Raw genomic sequence first — 22,852 nt, forward strand, 5'->3', positions numbered from 1 at the left:
TTCTCTCCCTCCATATAAACTCCCCGACACATATTCATGGCTACCCCCTTGACCTTGCCATCTCACGTGGCCACTCTACTCCCATTGTGTCAATCACTGATAAGGCGATCTCTGATCGCTTCCTTGTATCGCTCTCCACCCACATCCCCCTTCCAACCCCACTTCCTTCCGCCCCTGGAAAAATCTCTCCCCCAAGTCACTTACAACGGCACTTTCAATTTCCCAACTGTCTAGCCTTTGGTCGTCCATTCACCACAACATTTTTGCAGCTACCAATCTGCTCAATCACGCCCTCACCTCCACCTTTGATGTCCTTGTCCCCTTTGAAACCGTTATTCTCTTTCACCTTGGTTGTTCCCCAAGGTTTGCCCCGCATCTCCACTCCCTTAAGTCCAAGGGACGCAGACTTCAATGTTTATGGCGGATAACTGGTTTAGCCATTCGTCGCCAGATCTAGCTGGGCCACATAAAGCACTATCTAGTCCTGGTCTCCTCAGCCAAAATTGGTCATTATTCCAGGATCATCCTGGAATGCAAAGATAACCCCCGGCTTCTTTTCTTCACAACAAACTGTCTTCTTAAACCCCTCTCCCCTACTTCCACAACCCTCACCTCCAACAACAAGTGCGACAAGGTCATGGACTTCTTTCTCATTAAGATTGAAGCCATTCATTTAGCTGCTTCTGCTGCTTCCCTCCCTTCCCCTAGCCCACCGGACCAAACTTCCCCTAAGGTTCCCCCCTGCCCTAGCCCTGAACTCACATCTTTCTCTAGTTTCTCTCCTACTCCCCTCATGCTCTTTCCAAGCTCATCTTGTCCATGCGACCCACCTCCTGCTCCCTCGAACCTGTTCCCACTAAATTGTTGACCATCTAACTTCCCTTCCTGGCCCCCATGTTAGCTGATATTATTAACGTTTCCCTCTCCACAGGTACTGTTCCCCTCTCCTTCAAATCTGCTGTCTTCACCCCTCCTCAAAAAACCCACCCTTGACCTCTCTGTCATTGCAAACTACCGTCTCATCTCCAACCTCCCTTTCCTCTCCAAAGTCCTCGAACATGTTGTTGCCTCCCAAATCCGTGTCCATCTTTCCCGCAACTCCAATGTTTGAATTCCTCTAATCAGGTTTCCGCCCCTGCCACAGTACTGAAACAGCTCTCATCAAAGTCACAAATGACATCCTATGTGACTGTGACCATGGTAAATTATCCCTCCTCATCCTTCCTGTGACATGGTTGACCACTCCATCCTCCTCCAAAGCCTCTCCTCCTTCATCCAACTGGGTGGGGCTGCCCTTGCCTGGTTCCATTCTTAGCTATCCAGTCGTAGCCAGAGAATCACCTGCAATGACTTGTCTTCCCGTTGCCTCTGAGTCCCCCAAGGATCTATCCTTGGCCCCCTCCAATTACTCATTTACATGCTACACTTTGGCAACATCATCCAAAAACACCAAATTCCAAATGTACACTGACGACATCCAGGTCTACCTCACCACCACCTCACCTGCACTATCTCTGATTTGTCACACTGTTTATCTGAAAATCCAGTACTGGATGAGCAGAAATTTCCTCCCACTAAATATTGGGAAGACAAATGCCATTGTCTTCGGTCCCCGCCACAAGCTCCATCCCTCTCCCTGGAAACTGTCTGAGGCTGAACCAGACCCCGAGATGAGATTCCGACCACATTTGGGCTCCATCACCAAGACCGCCTACTTCCACCTCCGTGATCTCGCCTAACTCCGCCCCTGCTTCAGCTCATCTGCTGCTGAAACCCTCATCCATGCCCTTGTTCCCTCTAGACTTGACTATTCCAATGCTCTCCTAGCCATCCTCCCATCTTCCACCCTACATGAGCTCATCCAAAACTCCGCTATTCTGCTGCCTGTATCCTAACTCACACCAAATCCCGTTCACCCATCACCCCTGTGCTCACTGACCTACATTGGCTCCCAGTCCAGCAATTTCTCAATTAAAAAATTTTTGTCCTTGTTTTCAAATCCCTCCATGCCCTCGCCCCTGCCTACCTCTGTAACCACTCCAGCCCTACAAACCTCCGAGATCTCTGCACTCCTCCAATTCTGACCTCTTATGCATCCCCGATTTAAATCGTTCCACCACTGGCGGCCGTGCCTTCAGCTGCCTAGGCCCTAAGCTCTGAAATTCCCTCCCTAAACCTCTTCGCCTCTCTACATTTCTCTCCTCCTTTAAGATGCTCCTTAAAACCTAGCCCTTTGACCAAGCTTTTGGTCATTTGTCCTAATACCTCCTCATGTAGCTCGGTGTCAAATTTTGTTTGATAACGTTCCTGTGATGCGCTTTGGGGCGTTTTACTACTTAAAGGCGCTATATAAATGCAAGTTGTTGTTGTTGATGTGATTTTATATTCTTGGTTTATTTTGTCTCCACTCTGTCATCCAAATAATGCAGTTGCAGGGATGTTGATATTTATTCTATTCTCAGATTAATGCTTTACTTATGTTTCTTGATAGCGAGATCACCAATTGTGACAACTCCAAACCTGCAAGCAAAGCCCTTTGATTTCAATGTGATCTTCATTATAACAAACCTGGCCCTGACAGCAAGTCTACAAGATTCCACTTCTGCACTGTTCAAATCAGCATCAAGTATTATTGCTTACCAGGTCAGATAACAACGTAATAATTATTACAAATATATATTTAAATTAAATGTATTATTTTCTCGCTATAACTGTGACTGTTCCTTTCCTTCAGTTGAACAATCTGTTCACTAAAAGCAATGTCAACAGAACATTCTCAAGCTGCAGAGTTCTCTCTTTCGGGTAAGGGATGTTGAAATTAAACCTGATCAGTTATTAATCAAGACAATTTTCAAATTATTGTTGAGTTGATGAGCACAATTTGTTTCCTTTTTGTTTTAACAGTCCAGCAAATGTTGGTCGCACCAGTGTGAACGCAGTTTGCTCTTTCAGTAACGAATCTGCTGCTCAGGAGGTTGATAAAGTTACTGTGTACCACGAGTTCAGAGACAACACGAAGAACATCTCCACATTGGGAATATATTCACTGGACAATAACAGCCTCTACGTAAATGGTATTTAGCATTAAAGGAGATATTCTGTTCCATTAGATTTAATTCTAATTCTAACTGAATCAAAGAAATTTCAACCATACACATTAATTTTACTCCACTATTTAATGATGACTTTCCACTTGGCTCACTTCATAGAAAACACGTTTTTGATTTTTCAGCTTACCATGAATCAGCTCCTTCATCCAGTGAGTATGGTTTCCGCTTCTGTGTTTCATTAATGATTCTTTTCATTATAATGGGCAACAATACCGCAAATTCTTTACTAATCACTATGTATATATAATAAAATACACCCACCTTATTAGGGATGCGTTTTGCTGTTCAGAACTAATGGTTTGCTGATGAAATATCCAATTGTTTAATAATCAAGCACAAATATAATCAGGAGCTGGGAGCTGATAGAGTTTACCTGTGCGGACCACTTGCTTCTTTATACTTACCAGCCTTGTGATCTTGTTTTCTGTTTTGAGTGGTATATGCCCAAGAGCCTTCTTCGGTAGCCTGGGCCATCAAAGTCAGCACTTGAGTCCTCTGCAGCGGAATTAGTATGCTTCCTTGCCCTTCGGTGAGCTGGCACCTATGGCGTCATATCCCCTTACCCTACCTCCTGCGCAGTTGTGCCCAGAGAGTCACCACATGTAGACAACTCCTCTAACCTAGCCTCTAAAGTACACGTGGTGCTATTATCTCAGCTGGTGCTTGCAAGGGTCAGATCGAGTGATGGTGCATCTTCAGGAAGGCTCGCCTCCTCTTCCGCCACTAGCGCAGGGGCTTCCACATACTCCGGACCTGCACTGAAAGAGAGGGAGAAGGGTTTGCTTGTGGTGTGAAGGGAGAATAGAGAGAGAAAAGTGTCTACAGCTTGTCATGCAAAGGTCGTGAAGTGAGATAGAAGTCAGAAGGGACAAAGAGGATTGAGTAAGAAGCCCTGCGTGAAATCTCCTCCAGTTTTGCCAGTTGCCACGGCCTCAACTCTGCTCCTGCCCATGATAGCCGGAACGTTTTCTTCAAGGGGGGAGAGGGTGTGCAGGCAGGCTCTTCCTCCTCAAGTTCCAGCCTGCTGTCTCAAGTTGCGTGTGACCTTCTCCTGCATGAAAGAAGGAAGTGTGTTAGTGAGTCTTGCGAGGTGTTTGGAGAATTTGCCTGTCGTGATTGAACAGCTAATAGTCAGTATGTAAGAGGTGTGGGTAAGTGAGGGTTGGAATAGTGGTGAGTCGTGAGTATGAGGAGAAGGAAGTGTAGTGAAGTGTGGTGCAATGATTGTAGAAGAGTGAAGGGCAGTGGGAGAGGGGAGTCTTAAGATTTGTGAGGCTGTAAGCGCTGGATATGTGAACAGAGAATAAGAGAGCAGTACTCTTACCTTGACAACTCTAGTGAGGTTAGTGAACTTCTTCCAGCATTGCAACCACTTCCTGCATGCTAGGTTCTGGGCATTAACATACTCTGCAATCTCTTCCCATTGCTGATATATTTGATGCCTGGAGTGCTTCTTGCCCCCGGAGGAGGGGGAAAAAAAGATTTCCCTCCTCCTGCCTACTGCCTGCACCTCTAAGGCAGCATCTAAGAACCTCGGTGCTCTCTCAGCACTTGCTTCAACCATACCTCTGATTGCAACAGTGTTCCCCGAGTGTCTGCAACCAGCATGCACCTCCCCATAAGAGGTTCTGGCTGCCTTTCAGTGTCAAACCCACAGACGTACATGATTAAAATGATTACGCAGCACAAACAATGCATGCTACCCGAGTCAATAGCAACAATAGTGGCCCACACCCTGCGCCCCCAATTCCAGTACTATCTGATTTCTAGACCCAGAGTTCGAGATGATAAAATCTGATTTTAGAGGCATGGTAGTCTATTTCAACTGTAATTGGTGAAGTTAGGAAATGTTTTATTACATAAAGCCTGATGTCTGTCCATTTCCTGTGTAATTATTTATTCCTTATAGCTGAAGCACCCATTGTGGTAGTGACGCGACAGCCGAATGAGGGGACAACACCCATTGATGTCACTTTCACAATAAGTAATCTGCCATTCACACCAGATTTACAAAATCTCAATTCCCCTGAGTATACAACTGCATCAAGCAATGTTATTAATTCGGTAAGTCTACACTGGAATCCTGTATTATTGATTGATATATCAATCAGAATGTATTGATGTTGTGCTCCTCTCTCTCAAACATTTACTGTGGATTTTTTGCAGCTCAACAATCTGTACAGCAACAGCAAGATAAAGAAAACATTCTCAAATTGTAAACTCGTATCTTTCAGGTAAGATTAATTTCTATTGACTGCTCATTTCCTGCATCTGTAGAAACCTATTTTGAAGATTGTAATGCCTTTAATAAATAACTTAATTTGTTTAAAAGAAAAACAGAAAATGCTAGAAACATCCAGCAGGTCAGTCAAATGAAGACCCTTTGTCAGAAGTGGAAGATATTACCGACAAAGAGGGGGGGAAATACAGTTGTTTGCACCTCCCGTTAGCGCCTTAAGAGGGCGCCAATTGGGGCGCAAAGCAACTAGAGGCCGGGCGTGGCGATGTTTGTGCCGCTCGCGAAATTAACTAGACATTTTTGCGGCGGCGCTAAACACTTCCGCTACGATCTCCTGCACCGGCAGATTGTGACGTCATTCGAGTGCGCAACGCCCCGTTAGCGCCCCGGACCGGATATTGAGTGGCGCCCCCTGCCTTACCGCCTGCCGCTAGCAACGACAGGTTGAGGGGAGCGTTATGCTGTCAGAAAGGGACTGGGGGAGCGCTATTTAAAGGCGACCGCTTCCTGCCTTTTTTTGTCGGTGACATTTTTGCACCACGCAGTCTGAGAGAAAGAGAGAGAGACTTCTGGAGAGATTCAATGCTGTGTGAAGGAGTTTTGAGTACTGAGCAGCACTTTGCAGGTTTAGTTTGATTTGCCCTTCCTTGCTTCGCCAGCGCTCTGAGGTAGCGCCTCACTCCTCGGCGTTTGCGCCTTAAGACAGGTGTGAAGCACCTGATTTAGCGCTCCACTCACCTTCAGGGGCGATAAAAGTCAAGTTTGCTGTCGGCGGCGATAATTAGTGCCAGGCGCTGAGCTTTGCGCACGGCCGATAACAGCGCCCCAAATGGGGCGATACCGAATTTTTCCCCCAGAGTATTTTTAAAAAATACACAAACACACATACAAGAAAGGTACTTAAGTGGAAAACAGAAGATGGTTAAATGGCTGAAATATCATTAACACGAGAGAGTAGGAGGCACAATGAGAAATATAAGAAATAAAAGACATTTACAAGACACAGGGAACATGAAAGTAAGAGGTACATTTAAGGTCTGATGTTATTAAAGTCACTATTAAGCCTAGAGAGCTGCAAAATGCCCAAAAGGAAGAAAAGGTCCTTGTGTATTCATTGAGCTTCATCGGAACAGTGTAAAAGGGCAATGGCAGAGAGGTCCAAGTGGGAGCAGGAAGGGTAATTGAAATGACATGGGACAGGGATTTTGGAGACGCACTCCACAGAATCGAGCTGTTCAGCAAAGTGATCACCTGCAATTAAAGGTTTTGCTTATTTCAGTTTATTAAAGCTTTCAATTTTCCTATTGAAAATAATGGCCATAATCATGTAAAGGTATTTAGAAAATGAATTTTGGTCACTCGACCTTCACTCTCCATTTGTGGGCGGCCGACTGTGAGATCCTGTAAATGTCTGCTGCAAATCCCTGGAAGGAGCCTGAGGTGAAGAAGTTGAGGGTGGTGGTGACTCTGACAGCCACTGGTAAGGTGTGTCCACCAGGTCCACGTGGCAGCAGGTCTTCTTCCAGCAAGCTACAAATATCTGCCACGATCTGGCACGATAGCCTGAGCCTCCTGAAGCACTGCTGCTCAGTCATGTCCAGGAAGCTCATCCTCTGCCTGTATACCCTGTGTTGGGGGTATCGTCTCCGACGCGGTGCACTCCTGTGCTGACTCCCTCTCTCCTGTGGAGCAACAGGTCGGTGAGGAAAAGGCTGCTGGTGTGGTTTCTGCTGGTGTTGTTGCTGCTGCTGCTGGTGTGGCTGGTGTTGTTGGCGCTGGGGCTCATCTTGGTCTGATTCTGAGGTCCAAGGTGAGACAGCATAAGCGGCACCCATGCTGATCTAATAGAGGCCAGGAAAAGTGGAGATCACAGGCACAATCCTCCAATGTACTAAAAGTGACTAGCAATGTGGTGAGAGTGACTTCAGAGGTTGCAGAAATGACCTGCAAACTTCTGAAAGCTAAATCTCTGCACAAAATGGTGTCAATCAGAGCCTTTCCCTTAGGCAAAGAAGCAAGTGCAAGGTGTGAATATTTATGTGCTTTTTCCGGCTGTCACTTATTGAACACACACAATGGCCACTGAGCTTCCGCCTCCCCATCACAGGCGAGGTTCCCGAGGTGCATGAATCCTGTGCGCAACAAGTTAAAGCCCAAACCTGACGTTAAAAAGGCAGTTAAGAGTCTGTAAACGAGCAGTTAAGTACCTCAATGGGGTCACCCAGCTCTCCCGAGCGGGTCCGTGGCGCACCTCAAAACACGCCCAAGTTAAAGGCGGAGGTCAGCGGGATGATGACACGTTGTCAATTTTCGCGCTTTAAACTGCCGACCCACCCCCAGACCCGCACGCTCTCCAATGTGAAAATTCCGGCCCATATGTATAAAGTATTTATATAATGAAAAATATAGGTCCCGAAAATCCACAGGGGCATGATTATAATAGTCACGCCCACCACTGAACTCTGCAGATGACCCTGCCAGAATTTGTGGGGGTGGGGCTCATGGGCTGTGCCTCAACACCCCACCAAAGATTGCTGATATGAACGTAGAAGCTCGCCGGCCCGTGGAGTGGTTGCTGGGTCCCCCAGGAAAGAAGCTGATCTGACCCTGGTGGTCCCATGTTTCTGGGGCTGCTTTACAAATTACTTACATTGGTTCCAGCGAGCTAGGCCTGGGTGAGACCAGTGTACCATGCTGATACTACACCAGGTCCCAAATGAGGGCCCGAAACTCAAAACTTAGGGAGTCCCTGTCCTAGTCACGCCCCCCCTTACAGTGATGGCCTTGTAGGGGTGAGTGGAAGGTTTTACATGGGATTCTGCCAGAACAGCTGTGGATTTTCAGGACTATAATCTTTGTGGAGGATCTTTAAGCCAGTGTCAGGACAAGATTTTAAAAGCAACTTGCCTCTTGCTACCTACAAATTTTAATATATATATAAAAAAAAATTATGTTCAAAACTGCTACATTTTGTTCATTAAATATTGCCCACTTCAACAGACCAGTTTTAATCTATCAATCTACAATATATTTCAACATTATACTTGATATACCTATCAATTCATCCAATGAAAAGCGACGAGTTAAGATAGTAACTATAGGTTTTTATTGGCTAAATAACAGAGCCCACCCTCGTGGGTGATCGGGTCCAACAAGGAGGAATACCAGCCAGTCGACCACCTTTATACCTGGGCAAGCAGGCGGAGTCATGGGCGGAGTCAGCTGTGGTCAGCCCAGGTATAACAGCGTGACAAGAGGTGACCTTGTGTAGTGATACAACAGTGTAAACAGTGATAACCATAGTGTAACGATATAAACAGTGATAACCATAGTGTAACGATAGTGAACGATAAAAGTGGTTTACCACATTCACCCCTTGTTTAGATTTGAGTCCGGTGGGGTGAAGTGTACTACCAGTTCGGGTATGTCAGTCTGTCCGGAGGCCTCGTAAGTCTCTCTGATCAGCGCAGCAGCAGCGGCAGTGATGCAGTATCCAATGTTAATGCTGGTGTCCGCGTGGTCGGCGAAGGCTCGTGGGGTTCCGGCATGCCGTCTACCTGGGGTGGATTTGGGGGGGTGGTGGGGGGTAACGGTGGTGTCTCAGGGGTGCCCGAGGGTGCAAGGTCTCGTAAGGAGACTGTGTCCTCCCGCCCGTCTGGGTATGCCACATAGGCGTACTGGGGGTTGGCATGCAGGAGGTCCACCCTCTCGACCAGGGGGTCCGTTTTATGGGCCCTCACGTGCTTTCGCAGCAAGACAGGCCCCGGAGAAGTCAGCCATGTTGGTAGCGAGGTTCCCGTAGTCGACTTCCTGGGGAAAACAAACATTCGTTCATGGGGGGTGGCGTTAATGGCCGTGCAAAGCAGTGACCGGATGGAATGCAGCGCTGCCGGGAGGACTTCCTGCCAGCGAGAGGTTGGCAGGCCCTTAGACTGTAAGGCTAAGAGAACGGCCTTCCAGACAGTCGCGTTCTCTCTTTCCACCTGGCCGTTTCCTCGGGGGTTGTAGCTGGTGGTCCTGCTTGCAGCAATGCCTCTCACTAGTAGGAACTGGCGAAGTTCCTCGCTCATGAAGGATGAGCCCCGGTCGCTATGTATATAGTTCGGGAACCCGAACAAGGCGAAGAGGTCGTTCAGGCATTTGATGACCGTGGTACTGGTCATGTCTGGGCAGGGGAAGGCAAAGGGGAAACGGGAGTACTCATCAATGATGTTGAGGAAGTACACATTACGGTCAGAGGACGGGAGGGGCCCCTTAAAATCGATGCTCAAGCGCTCGAAGGGGCGGGTGGCCTTGATCAGGCTTGCTCTGTCCGGCCTAAAGAAATGCGGTTTGCATTCCGCGCAGGTTTGGCAGTTCCTGGTCATGGTCCTGACCTCCTCGATGGAGTAGGGCAGGTTGCGGGCCTTAATGAAGTGGTAAAGTCTGGTGACCCCGGGGTGGCAGAGGTCGTTGTGGAGGGTCTGCAGTCTATCAATTTGCGCGTTGGCGCATGTACTTCGTGATAGAGCATCTGGGGGTTCGTTCAGTTTACCAGGCCGGTACAAGATATCATAATCATAGGTGGAGAGCTCGATTCTCCACCTCAAGATCTTGTCGTTCTTGATTTTGCCCCTCAGCTTGTTATTAAACATAAAAGCGACCGAACGCTGGTCGGTGAGGAGGGTAAATCGTTTGCCTGCCAGGTAATGCCTCCAGCGTCGTACTGCCTCCACGATCGCCTGGGCCTCCTTCTCGACCGAAGAGTGTCGGATCTCAGGGCCCTGGAGGGTCCTTGAGAAGAAGGCCACAGGTCTCCCCGCCTGGTTAAGGGTTGCTGCTAGGGCGAAGTCGGATGCATCGCTCTCCACTTGGAAAGGGATAGACTCATCCACCGCGTGCATCGTGGCCTTAGCAATGTCTCCCTTTATGAGGGAGAAGGCTGCGCACGCTTCTGCCGTCAGGGGGAAGGAGGTGGACTTCATGAGGGGTCTGGCTTTGTCCGCATAATTCGGCACCCATTGGGCATAGTAGGCGAAGAGCCCCAGGGTTCTCTTCAGCGCCTTTGGACAGTGGGGGAGGGGTAGCTCCATGAGGGGGCGCATTCTTTCGGGGTCGGGGCCGATGACCCCGTTCTCTACTACGCAGCCAAGGATGGCGAGACGCGAGGTGTTAAACACACATTTCTCCTTATTGTAAGTGAGGTTCAGCCGTTCGGCCGTACGGAGGAATTTCTCCAGATTAACATCATGGTCCTGCCGGTCACGGCCGCAGATGGTGACGTTACCTAGATAAGGGAACGTGGCCTGCAGCCCGTTCTGGTCAACCATCCGGCCCATCTCCCTTTGGAAGACCGAAACCCCGTTGGTGACGCCGAAGGGAACCCTAAGGAAGTGGTAGAGGCGGCCATTCGCCTCGAAGGCGGTATACTGGCGGTCCTCAGGGCGGATAGGGAGTTGGTGATAGGCCGACTTAAGGTCGATGGTGGAGAATACCCGGTACTGTGCAATCTGATTGACCATATCAGATATGCGGGGAAGGGGGTATGCGTCCAGCTGGGTGTACCGGTTTATGGTTTGGCTGTAGTCGATGACCAGGCGGTTTTTATTGCCGGTCTTAATGACTACGACCTGGGCACGCCAGGGGCTGTTGCTCCTCTCGATGATGCCCTCCTTCAGGAGACGCTGCACCTCAGAGCTAATAAAAGCTCTGTCCCCGGCGCTGTACCGCCTGCTCTTGGTGGCGACGGGTTTACAGTCGCGGGTGAGGTCAGCGAACAGGGAGGGGGGCGGGACCTTGAGGGTGGATAGGCCGCAGGTGGTATGCGGTGGGCGGTTTAAAGGCTGCTGGTTGTCGACTGTGAGTGGGGGGAGGGGTCCACCGTATGCCAAAGTGACACTTTGAAGGTGGGATTGGAAGTCCAGCCCTAGTAGGATGGCAGCGCAGAGCTGGGGCAGGACGAGGAGTTTAAAATTTTATACTCCGTGCCCCTAACCGACAGGGTCACAACACAGTAGCCGCTGATGTCCGTAGAATGGGACCTCGACGCCATCGAGATCCGGTTGCGCGTTGGCCGGACAGTGAGGGAGTAGTGGCTCACCGTGTCTGGATGGATGAAACTCTCCGTGCTTCCGCTGTCGAACAGGCAGGTCGTGGCGTGGCTGTTTACTTTGATGTCCATCATGGACTTGGACAGGTGATGCGGGCGAGCTTGGTCCAGTGTGACGGAGGCTAGTGTATGGCTGAGCGAGCTGCTGTAGTCTGCGGGTGAGGCGGTGGTCGGGTCTGGAGACAAGGTGGCGGTCGAGTGTGGTGGACAAAATGGCGGCGCCCACGAGGTTGAATAAAATGGCGGAGGAGATGGCCGCCCCCACAACTCACATGAGGCACTGCTGGCGCCGGTGGCCTTGATCAAAGATGGCCGCCCCCACGACTCACACGAGGGGATACTGGCATCTGTGGCCTTGATGAAAGATGGCCGCCCCCACAACTCGCATGAGGCACTGCTGGCGTCTGTGGCTCTCCCCCTGCAGGCCTTAGCGAAGTGGCCTTTCTTGTGGCAATCGGAGCAAGTCACGTTTCTTGCAGGGCAGCGCGTCCTCGGGTGTTTCGCCTGGCCACAGAAGAAGCAGCCGGCGGCCCGATCGCGGGGCTCCGATGTTGCAGCCGGTACCGGGGGTGGCGGTCCCGATTGGTTCTGGGACACCGACGCTGAGGTAGGTCCCAGAGGCGGCGGTGCGAGGGGTATTGCGGCCGGGGTCGAGCCGGAGTCCCAGGGTCGCGCAGCACAGTACCTGGAATACGCCTCGAGGTCCCGATGGGCCACTTCCAGAGAGCGGGCGAGGGCTGCAGTTGTATTCAGGTCGAGGTCCTTTGATTCGAGCAGTCTTTGCCGTGAGTAGTCGGACCGAAGGCCTTTCACGAAGGCATCGCGGATATTCCCTTCAGTATTTTCTGCAGCCGTTACAGCTTTAAAGTCACAGTCCCTGCCGAGTGTTTGTAGCGCCCGTAAAAATTCATCTACAGACTCTCCTGGCTGTTGCGAGCGGGATCTTAGGAGATGTCTGGCATACATAGAGTTTACCGGGCTCCGGTACTGCTCTTTCAGCAGGTTGAGGGCGTCCTCGTATGTAGTAAGGTCCTGGATGAGTGCAAATACTTTAGGGCTCACTTGGGCGGTCAGAACTCTTAGTTTGGATCCCAGAGGCACGCCGGATTCTCCCAGGTAGGATTCGAAACAGCTCAGCCAGTGTTTGAAGTCGAGGGCTGAGTTCGCTGCCTGTGGGTTTAGATCCAGGTACGGCGGTCGGAGGGCTCGCAGCCAGGCCGGCTGCTGTGGCTGTTGTAGCTGACCGTTTGGCTGGTCGTTTGGCTGCTCCGATCCACTCATTTCAAAATTTAGCCAATAAAATTGATATACCTATCAATTCATCCAATGAAAAGCGACGAGTTAAGATAGTAACTATAGGTTTTTATTGGCTAAATAACAGAGCCCACCCTCGTGGGTGATCGGGTCCAACAAGGAGGAATACCAGCCAGTCGACCACCTTTATACCTGGGCAAGCAGGCGGAGTCATGGGCGGAGTCAGCTGTGGTCAGCCCAGGTATAACAGCGTGACAAGAGGTGACCTTGTGTAGTGATACAACAGTGTAAACAGTGATAACCATAGTGTAACGATATAAACAGTGATAACCATAGTGTAACGATAGTGAACGATAAAAGTGGTTTACCACAATACTATAATCATAAAAACAATTAAAGTGATCTTAATGACTTTACAAAAGATCCATATGTATTATTAATGCAAAATGTCTAGAAAGATTAATATTTTAGTGCTAATAATAAATCAGTGTTGTATTTTGTAATGATTTTCACAAATTCTATCTTCCTTTTCCTTCCACAGTCCTGGAAATCAAGGCAATACTAAAGTTGAAACACTCTGTTCTTTTAAAAATCCCACTGTTCCACGAGTTGATAAAGTCACTGCTTACGACGAGTTCAGAGACAACACTGAGAAAATCACTGCATTAGGAGCATATTCACTGAACAAAAACAGCCTCTATGTAAATGGTACGTACTGATTCAAATTAAATGGTAATATAACTTGAACAGCAAAACAATACTGTATTGCAATCCTTTCACAGCTTTAATGTAAAACTAGGTTGGACCGAAATACTTTTCTGTAGTTATGAACCATGCAAGCTCCAAAGCCCTCAGTGTGACACCAGAAAAACAGGGTGGCAGCCCTGACTCCTGCTAATCTCCAAGGTTTTTATGGATAATAAGGATGCAGATCATGAGAGCGGAGATAATAAAGAGTTCAATGTAGATTACTCCTAGAAAATGAAAAGATGATCAGTTTCCCACTTTCAGGAAAAAAATAACCTAATTGTGAATCTTTTTGTAATCTTGAAACTGGTGCAGTTAAGATATTCAATAATAAGTGATAGTCTCGCTGAAACCCTGGGCAACATGTTTACATATTTCATCTTAATTTCAGGTTATCACGAATTGGAACCAACTACAACACCAACTATATCTGTACCTGCAGTCCGAGGTGGAGACCTGTCGTTTGAACTTAACTTCACAATAATAAACAGAAATTTTACTGACGCGCTGAACGACCCAAATTCCCCTGAATATCAAAGCATAGTTGCCAATGTTACCAAAATGGTAAGGACCATTTTCCAGTCACTGCTCGAAATTTCAGCCTGTTGTGTAGAAGACCAGATGCATCAATTACTTTCATGCAAATTTTCTAAGTGGAGTGTTATTCAGTTCAAAATGTGCGCATTTTTTGTTAAAAATCTACTTTATGAATCTTTGTTTGAACATTTTCAATAAGATTTATTTCACATTTCTTTAAAAGTGTGCGATCTGTACTTACTATCGCTATCTTTTGCAGCTCATGAGGTTGTATCAGACCAGCTCTTTAAAGGACAGCTACCGCATCTGTAACGTTACAAGACTGAGGTAAGAGGGTTTATTTTGCATGTTAGGTACCATTCAGATAAAGCAATTACCTTTAGTCACAAGGAAACCTTCGGTCACCCCAGCTCCAATTACAACCTTGATCTTTCAGGCACCACCCCCGCCAACCCCAACCTGATTACGGCCCAGAGTGTCATCCCCCATACTGACTGCTGGGGATTGTTCCCACGGATCCCCGGCTGCAGCCGTCTGACACTAATTTCTGCTCCCGTCCGGCGGCCAGGCAGTCAATCTGGCCGGCACTCGGGCTGGAGTCTGCAGTGATTTATTTAAATAACCTTGTGCCAACCTCCAGGAGCCCTGAATATTCACATCTCACATAAAAGGGGTGTAGACCAATGTTGCCCCTAATTTTTTGGGGGTGCGCGGTCCCTTTAAAGGGCTACGCAGCCTATTCACAGTTTTGCGCATGCGCGAAACTTAACATTGAAAAAGCTGGTTCCTGGCTGCGCAGGGCCAGCAGAGAGCTGCGCGGCCATACAGCTTAGCGGGAACGTTGGTGTAGACCCAGCTTTAGGTCTTAAGACAGTTTTCTGATTCATTACGCCCTGTGAACTGTGTCACCTGGGGAGTAACAGACACAAAACCTAGTCCCAGAATGTGTCCTCAGACTGTGCTGCAGTGTGTTATGGAATCCTGAATTTCTCTTGCAAACATTACATAATGATGCAGCAAAAATTACAATTCAACTATTACTATATTTGCTGCACATATACAAATATTTTGAAATAGTCTTGAAAGGATAAGATACTTTGGGGGCGATTTTGCCAGCCCTGGAGAGGCGGGTATGGAGGCGAGACTGCCGGGAAAATGGCAGAATTTGGGGGCGGGTGCCCAACGCACCCCCAACCCGCCTCCATGCCATCTTCCTAGGTAGTTAACAGGCAGAAAATAGGATTATCCCCTTTTTACCCTCACAAGTGCGGGCTTCCCCAAGGCTCCAAAACACGCCAGTTCAGCGAGGCGAGTACTGGGTCGGGGGGAGGTGTAAACGTGTGCTGTGAAGGTAAGTGATGGGTGCAAGAGTGTAGAGGTGAGTATCTGAGGTAAGTGCAAAGTGTTTTTAAAAGTGTACTTACCTTTGTTTCTTCCTGCAGGCTTCAGTCGGTTTGTATACGGAGAGTCTTGGACCTCCGTGTTGCAGATGAGAGATGGCCGTTGCAATCACAGATGCAACAACCATCTCATTTTTGTAAAAGAAAGAAGTTTGATGAGGTCTTGAATGAAAGACCTTATCAAACTACAGAGAATGTCACTGTTTGACAGCTTCACAGAGCTGTCAAACAATGACAATTCATCTGTCAAAAATTTTTGACAGATGAAACAGCATACGTTGCTTGTCTCTGCAACCGGCTTTCCCTTAATTGGCCTGCTAAGCCCACTGGGCGGGCTTAACAAGGTCAATCAAGGGAAAATAGCATGGGTTGGCCACAAATCGATGGAGGCGGGACATCGACCCGCCAAACAGCAGTCCCACCTCCAACGCGCCCCCTATGATTCAAACGTAACTTGATATGAGGACATTTGTAATTTATAACTGAATCTTAAATATTACATTTGCATTTATAAAAGGAAAGCAATCAATTTTGCTTTAACTTTGCATTTTCCCCAATAGAATTGGATCCATTAAATGTACCTGCATGTGCTACTTCAACCCAATTGCTGCAAATGAACCAGTGACGGAAGAAAAAGTCAGAACAGAATTTACCACTGGAACAAATGGAACAAACTTGCTTGGAAACGTCTACTGGCTGCGAAATAACAGTTTGGCCGTGGGTAAAGTATCAACTTTAATTGCATTTATTTCTGAAGTTTTCCTTTTGAATTATTAATTAATATGAATGAGGGCTGGTTCACTATTGTGCAAAAAGTGGACACAAGTGATTTTTTTTGGGGTGGGGTGGTAAAATAGTGGTGTTGAGCATGATCATTTAGTGCCACACGGGCGGAGTGCTTAATCTGAGCTGCTCCAAGTAGGGAGATGATGATCATGAGCTGTGGCATCTCCCAGCTCGGGTGCGAGAAGTGGCAGAGCCACTAAGGGTTGAGGTGGGTGGGGGAGGGGCAAGACCCCCCCCCCCCCCGCAATCATCAATAAGTTACACAGATTATTAAAAAGGTGGTGATTATAAATTCTCTATAAAGACACATTTGTTCTCCAAGGCTGAGATTCTGAAAAAACTTTCCCATGATCATTGGTAATATACATTTTTTTAGCTTTTGAGGTTTTGGGCTCGAGGGAATTAGCAATAAACATTTGTTTAGCAAGGCCAGTTATTTATTATAAATGCAAAGCCTGCCAACAAGAAAATGTTTTTTTTTAAATGTCAAAATACTGTTATAACCAACATGGTTGTTGAAAAATAAATTTTGAATTACAATTAATTATATTAAAAAAACATATATTTTACATGTTGCTGTTTTCTGGAAAATTAAAATCAAAATGATTTTAGATGAGCATCTGTAGAAGAGCAGCAGTATAACTCAGGGATCAAGCTGACAATCTGACTCCTAACCTACTGAAAATGAGAAGAGCTGGACCACCTCCAGGAGGTAGTCTGATGCTGCTTGGGTTTCACACCCGATGCAGTAGCGCTTCAACTTAGCAAAGTAACAAGTTTTTTAAAAAATGTAATGTATTTAATGTTGGCCCCGAGCTGCTGTGCCCACCAGCTTTCTGTTCACCGTAAAATTCAAGTGGCCAGGCATGTGCTAACTTTTTTGTTTACTGGACTGCCTAGGAGCATGCCACATAATCTCATGGATCATGTAAAGTTAAATCAATGTTCCATTATTTCTTTTCCATCTCAAGCTGCGATTACCAACAATCTGGGTGTAATGATTTAGTATTTATCCACCAATAAAGCAACATTGCTTCATGAATGTATTGACGGGGTGTGTGGACCACGTGTGACCCATACAATTTGGACATCCTTTTACTATGCATACCAAGGGCTCCTTTATCTCTGGGCAGGCGTGACAAGCACTTGGCAGTATAACTTGGGTTAGCTGGCTGCATCTTGTGCTATAGAGGTACTGGTCTGAAGCCATATCTGTGGTATAACAATCTCTGCAACTATTTGAAAAGTATTATACAGTCCATCATATTTAGATTTGTGGCACCGGAGCTGGTTACCATAGCAATCTAACACAGGTAAGTCAGTTTGGATGCAGCTAAAGTTGAATTTGACTTTTCACACAACGTCAGAGTGAACAATCTTTTCAAAGCAATCTTTTATTATTTGTGATATACTGAGGAGCAAACTTTTTTTCTGACATACTGTATATTTGAATTCAAATAAGGTCATGCAAAGGTTAATTCCATGAAACCACACTTCCAGTGGGGAACCTTACTCAGAGAATCAGGACTACAGAGTTGTAGCTCTATCTGACTCCTGCTCCCTTTAACTGCGGTGTACTCACTGGAAGCGCAGGATTGCAGAATTATCCCATGTACTTCCAAAACCACACTAATTTAAATTATTATGCATCACAGGGGTGTTACGATTTTATTCTATTACATTTCACTATTAATTGTTCTGTATTTATTTGATGCAGAAGCTAAAGCACCCATCTCTAGTGGCAAAATTAGAATACCGTATTGGGGAATCATACTCATCGTGCTGGGCATACTACTCACTCTATTTCTGCTCTTCCTCTTATGTTTATTGGTAAGTGCATCTGATTTTTCAATATTGTGCAGTGGCTCAAAATGTGTCTTACACTGGAAATGTACAGCATATAATAGAAAATAATTCATAGAGTGTATGATCAAGACCTGTATGTAGGTATGGTATTTAAGGTCACTGATCAAATCAGTCACAAGGATCATCTAGCTCCAAGGTTTCACAGCACATAATTATTGATCATTATTATTTTAAGTGCAGAATAAAATATATTGCTTCCTCTTAAGAAGAAGTAGGATCTTTCAAGAAAACCTGCTTTTAACATGAAACAAAGTGCTGGAAACACAGAGCAGGTCAGTCAGCATTTGTGGACAGAAAAGACAGGTCAGTGTTCCAGGTAGAGCCTTTTTTCAGACCTGGGAATAAAAATAAGCAATAAGGGAGAGGGAAGGGCACCAACAGATCCTATCACATCAACAGCACCTCCCATTGTAAAGAAACTGGAGGATATAGGGAAGGTCTGAAGTTACAAAAGTCAATATTCAGACCAGAGATTAGCTGCAAATTGTGCAGGAGAAAAATGGGATCCTGTTCCTGAATTTAGTTGAAACAGTTTAGATGCAGCGTTCAGAGTTGGAATAGAAGGGGGAGTGAGCTACATGGAGGTCATAAACATACTTGCAGAGATAAAGGTGTTCATCAAAACAGTCACCTAATCTACCTACCTTTGGCCTCTCCAATGTAGAATAGACTGGACCATGAGCACTGAATACAGTATACTAGATTGGAGATTATTGAAGGTCATTCGACCCATTAACTTCCTCCCTGTGCTTCGAGTATGTTAATTTTACTCTTTTTCCTGCCACGCTGAATTACTGTAAAAATTGTAACAGTCGCCCTCGTTATTAGCAATTTTGCTGGAGAGAACACGGAAAGGATTTTCCACTCCGGCAGAATCCCAACGTAGATTTGGGGTGGGCTTTCCGCCTGCCCCATGGTTGCACTCCTAACGCTGGCTAATTTGTCTGGGTCAGGCATCGCGTTTGGCCGCAGTAGGCCTTTAGTACCTCCCACAGCCTAGCATTGTCGGCCTCCAGATTTAAAAAAAAAATCTCACTTTGAACAGTGCAGTTATTGCACAGGCAAAGCTGCCATTTAAATTGCTTGTCTATCCCGATAGTAACCCTAGATACCGGGGGCGGGGGTAAATTCGGTAGGTCAGCGCCTCCCATTAACGGTTACAGAGGGTGGTAATGGGGCACTGCTGCAGTAGCGCCAGGGTTAAGCGAATCAAGTGCCGCATGGCAAATCCGCTCTCCCCCCCACCCCCACATTGCGCTGCCGGTATGAGGTACCGCCGGGGACTTCAACGCCAAGCAGATCGTGACGTCAGTGAGCATGCAACGTTAACCTGGTGCCCAATCTGCAAAATTCATTGTCGCCACTTACCTTTGCGCCTCGACCAGACAGCGACAGGGAGAGCAGGTGCACAGCTGACGGGAGCCGGCTCCAGTGACGTTATTTAAAGGCATCAGCATTAATCACTCACAGCTGTCAGAGCAGGTTAGTTTCAGTGGCTTCCTGTCAGTTTCAGCCATTGGAGAAGTTTGTATGAGTAATTTCAAGCTTTTTTATCAGCAGCCTTCTGGCAAGTGCAAAGTGGCTACATTTATTGTTCAAGGGTTCAAACTGCTACACTTGGCAACTTTAATGGGGGCTGTTCTGTCATGCCACCTCTCCCTCTATGATCTATGGCGGAGGGAGCATAGGCAGCGAGAAATACGGGAACATGTGCGCAGAGGGATGAGGAGGGACATCAGGGCTCTCACCGAGGGTATTCCGACAGCACTTCTCCTACCTTCAATTAAGTGAGGAGCATTGCATTAGACGGCTCCGCATCACCAAAGTGGTTGTCACAGAACTCTGCCAACTCCTCCAAACAGACCTCCAGCTTTACAGCAGGATGACTTAAACCCCAGACCCCTTTTGCTCACCATATGCTCATCATACCATCCCTGTGTCATGCCATATCACATATCACAGCGTCCTCCTGGGCACAAAGGTGAAATGAGAGAGACCACAAAATATTGCAAACTCCATTAATAAATTTATGCATAAACATATCACACATATCACATGCATTCTAATAACTAATGACCCTTGTGTCTGCTGTAGTTGAATAGCTGTCATTGTGTGCAAGGCATGAGATGTGGGTGTGAGTGTTGGTAGGTAGAGAGCGCTGGGGGTGTGGTGCTTTGGGCAGTCTATGGGGGAAAAATTCAGTTGGTTTGCGCCTCCCGTTAGCGCCTTATGAGGGCGCTAATGGAGCGCAAAGCAACTAGCGCCTGGGCGCGGCGATGTTTGTGCCGCTCGGGAAATTAATTAGACATTTTGCGGCGGCACTAAACACTACCGCCATGATCTCCAGCGCCGGCAGTCGAGTGCACAACGCCCCAGTAGCGCCCCGGACTGGATATTCAGTGGCGCCCCCCTGCCTTACCGCCTGCTGCTAGCAACGACAGGCTGAGGGGAGCATTTTGCAGTCAGAATGGGGCTGGGGGAGCGCTATTTAAAGGCGACCGCTTCCTGCCTTTTTTTGTTGGTGACATTTTTGCACCACGCATTCTGAGAGAGAGCGAGACTTCTGGAGAGATTCAACACTGTGTGAAGGAGTGTTGAGTACTGAGCAGCACTTTGCAGGTTCATTTTGATTTGCCCTTCCTTGTATCGCTTTAGAAGAGACTATGGGGGCTGCACTCTGAGCTCTTCCCCTGGGTCTCTCCATTGTTCTTTCCAGCAGATTTGATGTACAGGTCTCTCCAGGCCGAGATTCAAGGCTACAATGAGCAGGAAGTGAATGGAGAGCAAAATCAACCCTCCCCTTTAAGTTAAAAACAGAAAATGCTGGAGAAACACAGCAGGTCAAGCAGCATCTGTGAAGAGAGAAACAGAGTTAACGTTTCAGGTCGATGACCTTTCATCAGAACTCCCCTTTAAGAACTGGCCTGCGTCAGTGTGTCTGTGTTCCATTGCTGACTGACATCACATGAGCTGCGCCAGCGCTCTGAGGTAGCGCCTCGCTCCTCGGCCTTTGCGCCTTAAGACAGGTGTGAAGCGCCTGATTTAGCTCTCCAATCACCTCCAGAGGCGATAAAAGCCAAGTTTGCCGTCGGAGGCGATAATTAGCGCCATGCGCTAAACTTTGCGCACGGCCGATAATGGCGCCCCAAACGGGGCGATACTGAATTTTTCCCCCCCCGAAGCTTGTGGTACAGATGGTGGTATGTAGCATTTGTTGAAGCATTCAGTCACCCTGACCACCTGACTGAGGTGGATCTGCCATGAGCGCACCTGCTTCAATCCTCCGTCTCTTCTCCTTGTTGTGCTTCTCCTTGTTGAGGCAGCTGCACAGCCAGCAATGCTGAGAATGAGGTGCTGCAGTATCAATGAACCTCCCCTTTAAGTACTGGGAAAAGCCTGTGGTAATGATGAGTTGAGATTAGACTGCACCCGATATTGGTCCACCCTTTGAGTGTAACGCCACTGAGCTAGGCCTTTAAGGCTTGTTTTAGAGCCCCAGTCATTTCTTTGAGCAGTGAGAATGAATTTTGCCTGCAGTCTAAAGCATTAGTGCCTGCCGCTATTTCTCAAACTTTTCTAAAGATACCGCCCATTCCTGGGCTATAATGAATTTCTAGCCCCAGGAGTGCTATGGTATAAATGACAGGGGATATATGTCATGTATATCTTTTCAATTTGCTTGGCCGTATTAGAAAAAATGTATTTTATTTCCCAATCACTTCCATCGGAAAATCCTGGAAGCCCAATTTTCCCCCGCTAACTGGAATTTCGCAAGGGAGCCAGTGTTGCTCAAGCAGAAAATGCAGTTTATAATTCCAACTCTGTTTTGGAAGAATGGTTGCCATTAATTTAAATACTGCACCAGTGGCAAAAGAAACTAGTTGCCTTCCAAGCCATTAATTGGCATGAATGAGCAGTGGGTGATGAACTAATGCCAGAATATTATTCCTGATAACTTTTGTTTTCAGTTGGCTGAAAATTTGGAACTGCATTAATTCTTTGACTGTGATCACTGCTTTTCCTGTTTTTGGAGCTTTTATACGCAGCTCCATGAACACTCGCAGCAAAACACATATTGTGTGTCACAGTAGCCTGCCTTCAGCTATTCAATTTTAAAAGAGCAGCCTGTAAAATAGAATATGGCAACCTTTATTTAACAAAGCAAACGGAATAGAGAGCTGAGCTGTACTCAGTGCACATTGGTACACTCAGAAAATGTAAAAGAATGTAATGTTATATTTATAGAGCTATATATGTTACATAACAAGTTACAATATTTCTGATATGTTTACTAACTGATAACATTTTAATCTTTCAGATTGCATTACGTTTGAAAAGGAAGTACCATAGATCCTACAACATGATGCAAAACCCTGCTGGATTGTACTTTCCACATCTGAAATACTACCGATAAGAAATACTAATAAAGAATAATATTAATAATAAATAACTTCAAGCAAATTACAAAGTGCTTAAAGTAGAAGTGCATTGGTTCAATTATGTAGCTAAACTGAACTAAACTAAAATTAAAGTTGTTTATTTATTTGCTGGAACTCTCTTAAAACTGAAATAAATGCTCTGTAGTAAAAACATATTTTTTCGTATCCTGACTTTAGATATGCAAAGACATGTTGGACTGCTTTCAGGGCTTCTGGGTGTGATAGCGGCAAGCAGAGGCGGGTTATGAGGTGCAATCTGTTTACGTTAGGTCTCTGCCCCTTTTGTCCTGAATTGCAGTTTGCTGGGGAGCGGTGGAGGGTGGGGAGGATGAGCCCTTTGAAATTGACTTCATGGCTGGAGGTGTGAGTGGGTGTCTCAGATACTG

The 22,852-nt window shown here is 46.8% G+C and overlaps 1 protein-coding gene across 1 annotated transcript in view; it reads left to right on the forward strand.

Annotated features, from left to right (window-relative positions):
- Positions 1-22,610, forward strand: part of LOC147108199 (mucin-16-like) — a 259,597-nt gene extending 236,987 nt beyond the window's left edge. The window contains exons 41-52 of the mRNA XM_086005995.1: positions 2,492-2,643; positions 2,735-2,802; positions 2,905-3,074; positions 3,233-3,259; positions 5,020-5,174; positions 5,277-5,344; positions 13,233-13,399; positions 13,830-14,002; positions 14,235-14,302; positions 15,936-16,096; positions 17,879-17,991; positions 22,346-22,610. Coding sequence (XP_085862121.1) covers positions 2,492-2,643; positions 2,735-2,802; positions 2,905-3,074; positions 3,233-3,259; positions 5,020-5,174; positions 5,277-5,344; positions 13,233-13,399; positions 13,830-14,002; positions 14,235-14,302; positions 15,936-16,096; positions 17,879-17,991; positions 22,346-22,441 — 1,418 coding nt within the window. The 3' untranslated portion in view covers positions 22,442-22,610. The remainder of the gene's footprint in view (positions 1-2,491; positions 2,644-2,734; positions 2,803-2,904; positions 3,075-3,232; positions 3,260-5,019; positions 5,175-5,276; positions 5,345-13,232; positions 13,400-13,829; positions 14,003-14,234; positions 14,303-15,935; positions 16,097-17,878; positions 17,992-22,345) is intronic.
- The last annotated feature ends 242 nt before the right edge of the window (positions 22,611-22,852 follow it).

This window comes from Somniosus microcephalus, chromosome 13 (genome assembly GCF_052327205.1).
Source record: "Somniosus microcephalus isolate GS21.2 chromosome 13, FLI_Smic_1.0, whole genome shotgun sequence".
NCBI lineage: Eukaryota > Metazoa > Chordata > Chondrichthyes > Squaliformes > Somniosidae > Somniosus > Somniosus microcephalus.